This window comes from Melopsittacus undulatus, chromosome 10 (assembly GCF_012275295.1).
Source record: "Melopsittacus undulatus isolate bMelUnd1 chromosome 10, bMelUnd1.mat.Z, whole genome shotgun sequence".
Lineage (NCBI taxonomy): Eukaryota > Metazoa > Chordata > Aves > Psittaciformes > Psittaculidae > Melopsittacus > Melopsittacus undulatus.
This window is the reverse complement of record NC_047536.1, coordinates 26,441,817-26,455,794: the sequence shown is the minus strand read 5'-3', so window position 1 is coordinate 26,455,794 and position 13,978 is coordinate 26,441,817. Positions and strand designations below refer to the sequence as shown.

General features: G+C 40.8%; 1 protein-coding gene across 1 annotated transcript; it reads left to right on the top strand.

Moving 5' to 3' along the window:
* Nucleotides 1-6,409: 6,409 nt before the first annotated feature.
* On the top strand, nucleotides 6,410-7,387 carry MC3R (melanocortin 3 receptor). Its single transcript, XM_005147562.2, has one exon. It carries the CDS (start codon nucleotides 6,410-6,412, stop codon nucleotides 7,385-7,387), a length of 978 nt encoding a protein of 325 aa, XP_005147619.1.
* The last annotated feature ends 6,591 nt before the right edge of the window (nucleotides 7,388-13,978 follow it).

The following is a 13,978-nucleotide window of genomic DNA, read 5'->3' as shown; positions in this document are numbered from 1 at the left end:
AAGCCTGTAAAGTAATGGGTACCCCAGAAATGTGCACAGAATTCAAAACCAGTGTACTTTGAATTGTTAAAATAAAGTATTTTATCTGCTCAGAAACTGAGGAGAGGTCTCCAAGAGCATTTCACTCACTGTTTCAGCTATTTGGAACTATAGGACAATAGTAATTACTTGCTGCATAGGAGCAACCAACTCTTTACTATTCACTAACTTCCTCTAAGATTTTCAGTTTCATCTGGCACAAAGTATTGTTGAAAAAGACTGAAAATAAAGCAAAACTACGGGCACTTATCAGCCATTATCATGGCATGTGTTAAAGTTTTTCATTCAACAAAACCACAAGGGAATTCTCTCTAGAAAACTTATCTACATTTACCAGCAGATGTTACCCTCTGTTTACCTTTCTCTGTAGATTAAATAGTTCAAGTAGTAAAGAAACAACTGAGTAATAATATTCAAAACAAAAAAGTCTTACAATATTAACTGCTTTGTAAAACATGACTGAAGTTTTTACCAGTGAAAATGGTTAATTTCTGCTGGTAGTTACACCAGCTAAATCTTTGGCTTCATCACAGCCAATATTCATTGAGTATTTGTGTTTGTTTGTTTTTTCTTAGAAAGGGAGTTATTTTAGGGTAAAATGATGAGAAAGAACAGAATTGAAAACCTCCTTAGTAAGAGACAACTAGATAAACTTAATTCCCACCTTTCACCCATTTCATCTTTGTGCTTGGGGTGGATTGCCCTGATGTTTTAGACAGGGCTGCTTAAGATACTTCTAATGATACATCTGCTTGAAGTGAAATATATGTAACACTCATGAGCAATAAAACAACTTCATGGATTAAACAACAATTTAAGTTTGCAAGCCTCCAATAGGGGAGGACAGCCACTGACAAAAAAGCAAAACTGGTGTGTACTAGAGAATACTGTTGAAGAAGTGATCTGCTAGTTCAGAAAGCTTTATGCTGCCCTGAATTTGAATGCAAATCTCTGACAAATCAAGGCTTAAGCTGGTGATATGTGAAAATATGAATCTGAAGAATACTATCTCATCTTTTCAGGCAAAGAAAGGAATGGAAAATAGGTCTTGCACATGCTGAGCCAGAGCTCCAATCTGTAGAATACAAAACAGCAAAGATGCTTTTTCCTCTGTACCCTTTCCAAAAGGAGGTGGTCACTGCTAAATACTGTTAAATCTGGTCACAGGTATAGAGTGCAGTGAGGAGAGAGTACCTGTAGTACCAGCTGGTCAAGTAGGCACAGAGAGCTCTGCCAGCCAAACCTGAGACATGTGCAGGCTCTGATGCAGAAATCTTCAGTATGTAGAAATCTTCAGGATGGAAACACTGGTGCTGATTCAGTTCAAATGCCTCCACAGTTAGGGAGGTAATTTCATAATGAAATTTAGTTTTAATTTTTGCAATCTAGCCTTCAAGCTGCTAAAACTTTGCATTCTTATGTGGGTTTAAATTCTTGTTTATAGAAGCACAGAAGGAAGCTTCCCCTCAGTAAAAACTGTCTTAGACCACACTTGTTTAAATAATCGGGTTTAGCTGTGGCATCCTACCCAAGTGCGGGATTTTGTATACAGAACCCATACAAGATTTGAACTCTACATGCATTCAGAAGATTTCTATTGCTCAGGTAAGCCAGACTCTGAAGACAACCTCCACAATCCACCTCCAGTAAATCACTGGAGGTTGAAGAGTACTGCTGTATTCAGAATCAGAGCATAGGAGGTTAAGTTCTCGTAGTAAAACACAAAGTAAAGCAAGCATAAAATCACCTCTTGCCTTTATAAACTTTTGGGGGTGCGAAGATTCACCATAAGAAAACATACTAACAAAAAATTCAGAAAAAGAAGAGGGTAATTCTGGATACTACTTATTTGATCATTACAAAATAGGATAACCTAATGGAGCCAAAGTCACACCAAACTGGTGGAACACAGAATCTTCACCATCTATGAAGAGCAATACACTTGAGGGATTTGGGGCTGGAAGATAAAAGAATAAAATACAAGAAGGAGGTAATATAGTTATCAATGACAGCTGATACAGCAAGGGACTGAACCCAATGCTGCAAGAGATGTTTTCCCTTCCCATGTACTTATTCTCCCCCGACCTGTGGCCCCAGTTGCTGTCTGACTTGAGCATGGCATCAGAAATGGAGAGTAGATGAGAGTTGCATAGCAACTACAGGGACAGAAACCATTCAGCACACCACAAGATTAAAAAACAATGTCAATAATTTCAGCAGCGAGTTCCTTTTTTAAGTCCTGGGAATAAACAAGAACACAGCAGAAAGATGACACTGTTCCCTGGGTGTCAAATAAACATACTCCCACAACACTTGCAGAGAAGGCTATAAAATGTAACATTAATCATGGACTGCAAAGCCTAAAACAAGAGGTGAGAAGGGTACTTTACTCACCAACTTCAGAAAGATTACAACACTTTCTGAACATCCATGGAGTGGCAATGAAGCATTCAGATGTGCTGTGTGCTTTCTGGCTCGCCAGCAAAGCCCAAAGATCCAAAACCTTGACCAGTCCCACTCAACCCGCATGACTTGCATCATGGACTTCCTCTGAATAACAGTCCTGAGCACAGCCTAGGCACCAGTTTGTTTTCCCCTTAAGGAAAGGTTTAAGAGATGGGAGCAGCTATGCACAAGGCAAAATTTGGGATGTACACACAGTCACCTCATATCTCTAACTTCCAGCTTTCTCTTAATCTGGTTTTGGCCGAAGGAGGACATAAACCAAGTGTTATTTCATTTTATATGCCCTTGGTTGCAACAATTACCATGGTTTTGCCCCCTATACAAAAGAATTGGACTTCACTCTCCAGGAGATTGAGGATGTGAACATCTATCATCATTTAATAAGTCACCACTCCTCAGGCATAACATAGCAATTGCCAAGATACAAATCCACTGCTCCACTGCAGTGGATGTTAGAGCAACCTGTCTAGTTTGCACTGCAACAGGCACTAGCAGTAACTGTACCTGGAAATGAAGCAGGAACTGGCAGCTGAGGGGCAGCAACTTATTCGACACTACTACAGAAGTTCAGATCACGTAGGTTTTTTAATGCTGAGCAGAGAAATCCTTTCATACCCTTTGCAAATAACACCTAGCATGTTGCTGTCTTTTGTGTGAACACAGCTTCTTCCCATTTTTGCAAAGACCTTAGAGTCAGTTTGAGCTTGCAATCAGATACATGAGGTTTTAGCCCACTATTTTTAGCACTTAATGGCAAAGCTAATAGTGCCATTAATCCACTTTGGGATATAATGTTCAATTTCCACTTCAAATTGCATCTCAGTGCAAATGGTGGCTAGATTCACGCTGCCAGATACATTCAAAAATTCATGATGCAACATATTTAATGCTTCTTACATTCAGATTCAGCTGAAAAGCAGGGAAATCTGTAGCAGTCTTTTGAAACTGTGTGGCAACAAAGGATGGAGCATTCTGAAGTCCGTATTTAGGAGATTAATGCAGTATATGGATGAGACTAGTCAGATGGGAAGACAGGACTGAAATGTAAATGGCAAAGCACTCCTATGAGCTGGTAAGCATGTGCATGCCCAAAACACGGTGCCCCTCCACCAGCAGGCAACGCAGAGCCAACCCCAGAGGATGCTGTTCCTCCAGGATGAGCTCTCCTCCATGAATGGGATGTGAATGGGAGCTCTGCCTTTGGTCCTGTCCTCACTCTGGGAGGATACAGCCTCCACCAGCCACTTCAAAGGGCAGAGCTGGCAGGGAGGGACATGTGCCCAGCCTTTGCAAACACAGGCTCCTCCTCAGCTGGAAAGGGAGCATTTACAAGGCAGTGATAGCCATTATGTCTTGAAATCCCTACCTGGAGTGCACTCTGTCAGCTCAAGAAAGCTGGCATAAGGCAGCTCACTGCATGGGAGAGACACAGATTGTTGTTTTAAGCTATCTGCTTTAAAGTACATCACTATGAATTGAGGGAAAGACTGAGAGACAGATTAAGATCTTTAGAACATTAAACAGACAACTTGATGGGCAAGTCCCCAGATATTTTTTTCCCATTAAAATTACAGCACTGGATGTTGTCCTTGCAAAGCTATCATCTGGAGTGTGAATTTGAGTTTTGTTGCCTCTTGATATTGACTTGTAGGTCAAAAATTTGTGATATTAATTTGTGCTCAAAATAAATCTGGAAAATATTTATGGCTTTTTGAGCTAAAAAAAAAAAAAACTGTTATAGAAATCCCACACATTAGTACACATTGATTGTATGGCTTTGATTCTAAAGTACTTCTGCAAAGACATGAGTCATGAAGTATACAGACATGAGTGAGCACTTTCAAAACTAAAAATCAAAGAAAATTCACTACAGATACATAGTCTGAGTGAATAATGTGCAAGAAAAATTTACCTTATGCTTGCCTGTTGATACATGGTAACCAAAAACATCTCTGGTCCTGCATAGGCTCCAAATCAGTGCAATCCCAGTAAAGATCAGTTGTGGCGGGCTCCTGTGAGAAAGGGCAGCTGCTAGGGAGAAGGATTACCTTTAAAAGAGTAAATAAAGGAAAGGGCACATGGAAATGTTTCAGTTCTCCAGCAGAAATTTCTAGCTGGGCACCAATTCTAGTACAGGTGCTCAAGGTCACATTCACTGGAGACAGACCCAGCAACCCAGTAACATGCTGGGTCAGACCAACTCATCCCACAGCTATGTGCCCACATGAACTGCCCAGGAAGGTTAGTAGAAGGATCTCTGTTAAAACAAGTCTGATATTGGAGCAGTCCCACAGACCCATCATTTATTCTTAGGAATAAAGGACTTTTCAGAGATTTAAGGGGTAATATCAAAGTTCAAGAGCAGTTAGTTCAGAAAGCTTCAGGCTGTTGCAGGGGCTACCAAGGAAACCAGATCAACATTAAGAGTCCATTCTCATGAGCTGGGTGACAGGATTTAAAACAATAATAAAATTAGAGAAGAAGTTTAACTCTGGCAATTGAACTTGAAGAACTCTGCCCCTGAGGGCAGTGCTGCCAGAGATTGCTTGGATGTTGAATTCAGCTACAAATTAACTTCCATGTAACTGGTCTAATACCCAGCTGAGGCTCTGGCTCTCCTGGCATGACCCCTCTCTGCCAGTACATTTCACACTTGTGCAGACAGGGAGAATGGAAGGCAGAGGGGGATCAATTTGCCGGAACTGGTTGAGGCTTTAGGCTGGCTGACATCCTTCGGCAGAGCTGTAGACTCCTGGTGCAGGATGCGGAGGCACACATGCACTTCATTTCACTTGTGAGCAAGGAATTTAGGAACCAAAGCAAACAAACAAAACCCAAAGCATTTGTGGGTAAGAAATGAAATCCCTGGGAGCTCATTTCTGATAGAATCAGTATTACCAAGCTAATGACAGCCTTCAGAGCATCACAGCAACTGGGTGCATTATTGCACCCGCGCCCAATCTGTGCTACAGCTCGCCTCCGGGTTGTCTTTAGTCACAGGGTCAAAGCTTGAGTGAGCCCAGGACAGCCTCAAGGGAGGACTTCTCTGGACCCAGCTCAGTGCTCAGCCAGCTCATTCAAACCAGGCAAGGAGGAGCTCTGGCTCCAGGCAGGAGAGAAGCCGTGGGATAGAGGCCAGGACAGCATGCAGGCACCCCGGACACACAGCACCCTCAGCTGCCTGCCCCGGTAGGCAGGACCCAGCTGCCCAAAACAGCTATAAAGTTCTGCATGAAAATCCCATTCTTCTGGCTTATTTTAAGGCAAACCCCATCCTATTCGGTATCTGCAGAGGGCGCCAGACAGTTTCGGATCCGCTGGTGGAGCCAGCGGTGGGGATGCTGTACCTGGAGCTTGCAGCTGTCAGTCAGAAAGGTGCTTGCTCTCTAATGGCCAATGCTCTGCACGGAGGATTAAGTAGGAGTTGTTTTTTCCTTTCATGCACTATAAATCCCCTAGTTCTCTTTCCCTTTCTTGCCATTGAAATAGCAAGAGATACTTGGCTGAGCTGCAACACTGACAGCAAACCTGCACTGGTCCCAGCAGACGATACCAGATGCGAAAACTCCCCTGCTTTTAATCATCAGAAGAGCTAGAACCAGCAATGTGCTGATGATGATTTTTCCCTTCAGAGAAAACTCTTTGATGCCTGCAAGATTTGAAGCTTACTTTCTTATAAAGGAGAAGAACGGCCTGTGACTGACACAAACTCACTGTGAATGAAGATTACTGTGTTTCTACTGCTAGAAGTGACTAATGACAAGTCCTGCATGACTCCATCCCATGTGCACAGCAACAACTTGGAAGGATTTCTTTTCCTTTTTCTCTTTCCCCACCCCTCTTTTTTCCAACTTGTTCTCTGTCAGGTCCACACTCACCTGTGAATTCCACTCCTTTGCTGACAATGAATGCCACACACTTTGTATTTTCATTTCAGCCTGTGCTGCTTAATGTCAGTGAAGACTTCAACGACTCAATACTGAACAACAGAAGCAGTGATGGATTTTGTGAGCAAGTCTTCATAAAAGCCGAGGTCTTCTTGACCTTAGGAATCATCAGCCTCCTGGAAAACATCCTTGTAATTCTTGCAGTGCTGAAGAATGGAAACCTACATTCTCCCATGTATTTCTTCCTTTGTAGCTTGGCTGTTGCAGATATGTTAGTGAGCATGTCAAATGCCTTGGAAACTATCATGATTGCAATCCTGAGCAACGGCTATTTGATCATTGATGACCACTTTATTCAGCATATGGACAATGTTTTTGACTCAATGATTTGTATTTCTTTGGTAGCCTCAATTTGCAACCTCTTGGTTATAGCAATTGACAGGTACATAACTATTTTCTATGCTCTCCGTTACCACAGCATCATGACTGTGAAGAAAGCTTTAATCCTGATTGTGGTCATTTGGATTGCTTGTATCATCTGTGGCATCATTTTCATTGCCTACTCAGAAAGCAAGACTGTCATTGTCTGTCTCATCACCATGTTCTTTACCATGCTCTTTCTCATGGCCTCCCTTTATGTCCACATGTTCTTGTTTGCACGCCTGCACGTTAAGCGGATTGCAGCCCTCCCTGTGGATGGGGTGCCCTACCAGCGTACCTGCATGAAGGGAGCTATCACCATCACTATATTACTTGGTGTCTTCATTGTTTGCTGGGCACCTTTCTTCCTTCACCTCATTCTCATAATTTCTTGCCCAATGAATCCATACTGTGTCTGCTACACTTCCCATTTCAATACCTATCTTGTCTTGATAATGTGCAACTCAGTAATTGATCCACTCATTTATGCTTTCCGGAGCCTGGAGATGAGAAAGACTTTCAAAGAAATAGTGTGTTGCTGTTATGGCATGAGTGTGGGACAGTGCATGCTGTAAATATCCAACTCTGTGTTGAGAATATAGAGAGGATACACACAATAGGGGTATGAATATGCATATGTATCTAGATATGTATCTATATACATAGATAGTTCCAGATTAAAAGCATTGTTTGAAGGAAAAGCATAGGAAAAAAACCAAACAAACAACTAAATACATTGATTCGTACTTTTGAAAATGAAAGCCAGATTCAGCTGAAGTATTTGAAACTATTTAAATAGTTCGAACAGAAAACAATCCAGTGTGGCTTACAAAATAGCTTAAGAAACTTGCTGGGAAAAAAAATGAACCCTGAAAGGGAATAATACAGAGATTGAAATATTTTTCTCTCTGCCATTCATTTGTACCTGTAGCTTTATCTCTGGGCTACTATCAACAGGTCAGTGTTTTCTAAAAGATTCCATAAGTAGCCTCTATGGAAAGCTATTCACTTGCAAGACAAATCAAAACACCAACAGGTAACAGCACTGCTTTACACTTACTCCCATGCCTCTACCTTTTATTAAAAGAATAGATTGACATTAATACTGCTTGCTACAAAGCAACCCAAGTAAAATTTTTGAAGGGTGAAAGTGAACATCCCTTTTTTATTGAAATATGCTTTCAGTAGAAATCCATTAAGTGAAAAGGAACAGCTCATGTATCAGTGACAGTGTGAATGAAACAGCTGCCTGATGATGTGCCTCGTATGAAGAGAGCATTTGCATTATTGTGACACAGGAGTTTCACATCCTCAATTTGTTATTTTTTTGATCTGGGATGCACTGATCCACGTAGTATTTGGCATGTTAATAAAATGAAGTCACAGAAATCTTCTTTTGATAAATTATCACCAAAGAGACCCATCCCTAGGAAACTTTGAAGACTACACAGATCTGAACATAAGGAACAGTTAAAAACAAAATAGTTTCAATTTAGCTCTGTGTAAAAGCTGCACGGAGGTATTCATTTGGTTAAGTTAGGCATGTGGAAGAAATAAGATGTATATGGCAGATACATCTTCTGTGTATTCAGAAACATATGCCACTGGTCAGTCTCTTTTTACTTCAAGAGCTTTACACTGAGTTCAGTAGATGGACACTCCTGCACTGGAAAAAAGAAAGCAACATGCTCTTTGCAACCATTTTCAAACCATGTGTGCAAGTTGGTGGCATATAAAGCACGCAACTTCAGCTGCAGTAATTTAGTCTTTGCCTCTGCTTTTTATAGGAATAAATCATCTAAGTGGCCTTCAAATATCATAATTATTGTAACTGAGCAAAGGTTGATGTGATTTGTATATAATACAATATACATGCAGTATTATAGACAGTGGCAGGCTAAGAAAACTAAGCCATTCGGAAGGTACTTAGCAATTTTCTGGTGTCTCACTTTTAAGAGGTGCAGTAACCTGAAGCCTTTGGGGTCATCTAATGCTTTCTAACACCTGAAGGATCTCATTTGACTGAAAGGTTGGTTTGGGTTTTTTCCCACTTGATCAAAGTTGCTACTTGTATATATGTGGGGATCCCCTCTGTCAGTTTAGGAACTCCGGACCAGAGCCTCCCAATTACTCTGCCTCCAGAGTAATTTAACTACAACCCAGGCTGAAGGTGTTTCACCGATGCTGGCTCTGGCACCCAACTCTGTCCATAAGGAAGACATCTCCCACAGTTTGCAGATACTGGCCCATATTTGACTTCTTCATTCTCAGCATCCCACAGCCCAGTACATAAGGAGTAACCCAACTTCCCAATCCTATGGGGTGTATAATATTCATGGAGACAAGAGCTACCTTTTTCTGTGCTCTAGCCATACTGCCCATCAGCACAAACCAACCTCATGCTCCTTTACCCTCTGATTACACCCTAAATTCCCTACTACAATTCTCATTTCCTCCCAGACTTCCACCTTCCCAGGACTCCCAATGTTCCAACACTTACCTAATCTCATAACCCTTAATTTTAGAAAGGCTAAAGTAAAAACCCACCAAGGGCCCTCTGGAGCATGTGGCAGAACAGGCAGAGATGAAAAATTCTCCCACATTTCAGGTAGAGACAGGAGAAAACCCCAGCAAATGGCAAACCGAGTGCTTTCAGCCTTATCTGCATATTTACAGCTTGGCAGTACCAAGATCTGTTCTGTTAGCTCAGCCTGTCTTAATGCACCACATCAGGTGCTGTAAAAGTAAGATGAACTGAAACAAATCAGCATAGGAAACCACACAGCTGGCCCATATTGTTCATACAGACTGTACCTACTTGTTGTACAAAAGCTCTACCTATTGTCAGTGTTCCGTACCTTTATGTTCTGGAACATGGCTTACCATGATATTCTGCCTCAGGTTATTGTGTATTTAGCTTTAATTGCACCTGATGTTCTATTTATTTATCTCTTTGAAAGAGATTTTAGATTACACTGATTCACACTGTGCTTTGCCTTTAAGAAAAACATACATCTGTTGAATAAAACGATCTGAAGACATCACTGAGAATCATGTTTGTGTCTATCAGAGCACTATGCCATGTCAAACCAGTTCTGGTGGTCTGGTTCAAAAAACTAGAAACAGCATCTAACAGAGGGCAAAAACCTCCTAATTCGGCAGGACTTCACTCTAAAGAAATACCACTGCAGTCAGTTGCTGTGGGACAGATCTTAGCACCTGACTGGGAAGGGAGTACTGGAACTGGCATTCAGCCATCCTCAGTCCTCAGGGACAGGGCTGAGACTCAAGTCAGAACTCACAGAGACACACAAGGACTGCGACATCAGCAGAAGACACCCCCCCCCCCCCCCTCGAAAGTATTATTTCCCAGCAGCACACCCTAAAGGCACGTGTATAAAGCAGAACAAAGATACCACAGCAATATACACTAGAACAGGGCATCAGTCCTTACCAGATGCTGGGACCCAAGAGCAACATTTCTATCTGCTGAGAATCTGCCCTGTTTATAATTGCCGTGAAACGTGAACACTTTGAGTTGTTATTATTAAGCTAATATATAATTTCCTAGAAAGGAAAAAAATGTTTCTTCCTTGGTAAGAGTGCTGGGCTGAACAAGATATTTTCAGTTTCCCTTAACATGAGAAATGGCAGACTGAGATAATATCCTTTTCATTTAAAGGTGTCATTTATATAGATTTATTGATTCAGTATTTCTGCAAGAAAAGCAGACAGTTCATGAGCACTGCAAGATTACCATTTGCTCAAAGACTTGCTAGAAAATACTCCTATGTTCAGACAAATATTTGCATTTGCAGGAGCATGCATTATCCTACTAAGTCAACCCAGCAAATCGCAAACTGCAGCCAGATTTGTTTCTTTCACACAATATTCAGCACTACGCATGCAATTTTCCCATCAGTAAGTGTCTAAATATTTTATAATTTATCCATTTGCCCTAATGGATAAATAGCAAAATCCAGGCACAGAATTCTGCAGTCAACCATGGTCATCAGTAGGGCCATTAGTACGAATACGTTCATTACCTCTTCACAGCTATAAGACGCTTCCATTTGTTGAAGCCCGGACTAGAACAAGGGTTAGCTGCTTGGTTTGGTAGCTGTACCTAAATCATTACAGTGATTTTGAAGCTCACTCACAAATACAGCTTCACAAAATACACTGGAAACCCATTTGCTGGGCAACACATCCCAGTTGATGTTGCACACCTTGGAGACAGTATGATAGAAATCTGGTAGCCTGGGCACTGGGATATCCAGCACGGGTACAGGAGATGCAACAATTCCAGAACAGCTTGTTCCTTCCTGTCTCTACCATCCAAAAGCAGAGGTAAGCTGCACTCAAACCAACTGGTACAATCTGATCCCTTCTGAGTAAGGTGTGGAAATCTGGACAACATTCTGTGGGCTAAATAGTGCATAGCAGGAACAGGCGGGCTCAGCTCCAGATACCAGTGGGAATGTTGGTACCAAGTCACAACAGGGCTCTGTAGTGTTCCCTGCTCAGAAGATCTCTGGGTTTGGGTATGGACCTAGCTTTTTATCACAACTATAACACAATGCCCATGTTCAATAAGTGTCCAGGAGGAAGGAAGCAGAAAGAACAGTTTTCAAAGAACATTATGAAGACTAATAAAAAAATCTTTGTCTATATATATCTCTCTGAAGAGCATTCAAATGATGCTATTCTGTTCAGTTTTGAAGGTTAAAACTTAAAAGGTTAAAATACAGTCTTGTTTTTAAGCAATTCAATCAATAACATGCATTAAGTGGACAAGGTCATTGAAGAAGAAAGATAAAGCAGATTCTTGTGGCCAGACCTACACATGAAGCCCATTTGCACTGGGGAAGCTAACTACAGCATGAGCAGCACAGCATCACAGCTGCACATTTCATTGTGTTCTTCTTCCCTAGGCTGCCACATAACAGGGTCACAGCTCAAGTCAGGCTTTACACTGATTAATGAAAATAAGCTCCATTGGATTCATTTTGAAGAGTAAGACATAGCTTTTGATGTTTTAAATTGGCCTGGAACACATGCAATTTTTTTTATTCTTCTTGCTTAAAAATGATTATTTGATTTTTTTTTTCAGAAATAACAGCCATAGGGAAGCTTGCTCCCAATCCACTTTTCATAACTATTCACCACCTTAACATCACCACAGTCATCATATATTTCATAAGCAATTTCAATCGTAGCACAAGAACTATGATCATTCATCACACTCATAACATATGCCTCTTAAAGTCAACTTTAAATCACTGAGTAAAGTACCAACACAGGACCTTACTGCTGGCACCAGTGCTGACTGGAGCAAAAGGTATATTTCTATCACACACACTGCTTCAGCACAATGCAGAGTAGCCCTAAACCTGCCTGATATGGGGAGGTTTCTGTATCTTAGATGAATTAGAAAAGTCTCAGAAAGCAGAAAAACTGTAATGCAGTAAATTTGATGTCTTTGCAGTGCTGTATTGGTCAATGGGGCAGAAGTCCAGAAACATGTACTTAATCAGGAACACGTGAACCAGGACATTTATGTAATATTCAGATCATTCTGACACTGGTGACAAAAGTAGATCTAATCATTATTCTTACACATTTAAATCACTGTGCACAAGAAGAAGACACACGTCCTTGTTCTGGGATGGAAATCTATTTACTACCTGCTATTTTTGCATTCAAAGCATCACAGTTGAGTGTCTACCCTAAGCAGTTATGAATTTCCAAGGTTTTTGTGTCTTATTTTACACGTCTTATTTGTCTATGAAAAACCACACAGCTATTCCTCTCTTACGATTACAAACACAGCAGCATTGCTGGGTTGATATTTACTTAAAAAAATCTATAAATCCATGAATTTACTGCTCAGATTGTCTCCATTAGTAATGAACAGTCACTATTCACCTTGAAACCTAGGTGATACAATTTTGGTTTGTTCTGTATCTATTATTGACTCAAGATCAGAAACATACATATTAGAAAAAAAACAAAGAGAACTGTCCTTATCCTCTGTAATGAGTGCAATAAGAATCACAACACTTTCAACACATTACTGATATACTCACTACAATTGTAAGGACACACACTGGAGGCAAGCTTCAACTCAACTACAAACCCAAAGGACAAACATGATGGACTCGAGACTACCCTACATTAACATATAAACAGTTATAGCCATGTATTAACTGATGCAACAACAAATATAGCTTAAATAAATAGGATGAAGGCTTGCTTTTTTAAAAATAAACACCCATACCCAAGAAACACTTCTGGCTATTCAAATTCACTAACTTACCTTGTATTAACATTTAAGCACAGGTAAACCTACAGACAAGGCAAGAAATGACCGTTTCTTCAGACTTGCATATTTGCACAGGTACAAGAAACTATGGGTGAGGCAGAACAACTACAGACCTTCCACCACCTGCACCTGCTATTACACATGTTCATAGAATAGTTAGGATTGGAAAGGACCTCAAGATCATCTAGTTCCAACCCCCCTGCCATGGGCAGGGACACCTCACACTAAACCATATCACCCAAGGCTTCATCCAACCTGGTCTTGAACACTGCCAGGGATGGAGCATTCACTACCTCCCTGGGCAACCCATTCCAGTACCTCACCACTCTAACAGTAAAGAATTTCTTCCTTATATAACAGCTTTAGAATGCAAAATCTGCTTCATGAAGTTGTGTACTTTTCAGCTATCTGACTGACCAAGATGAGTTTCACAGATTAACAGTACTCTAGCACATTCAAAAAGGAAGGCATTTAGCAGCATCTGAACAGATATTATTGAAAGGATAGTTATTACTAACCAAAGGCATAGACTTTAATATCTAAAACCGAAAATCATAAAAATCTGGCTTATAGACCATAACAGAGCTTCACTCAGAGAGCTCAAAAAACAATGCATTTTGGTAGCAATAAGTTTTATAAACCAAGTGGAAATGTATTAGAAAGATTTTTTTTGTTTGTTAGGAAGAGCCATTCTCCAGAAAGAATGCCAATATAATAGAGGCACAGGTGCTCTAAGTGCAGTCAGCATTTAAATTCCAATTTGAAAAGCACTACTATACCCTGGGAGGGAAGTTCTGTAGAGAAGCAGGAAGCATTTACATTTTAAATATGTAACAGTGAC

Bases quoted from the DNA above. Each gene is read 5' to 3' on its own strand.
- MC3R (XM_005147562.2), top strand. From the start codon at position 6,410: ATGAATGCCACACACTTTGTATTTTCATTTCAGCCTGTGCTGCTTAAT.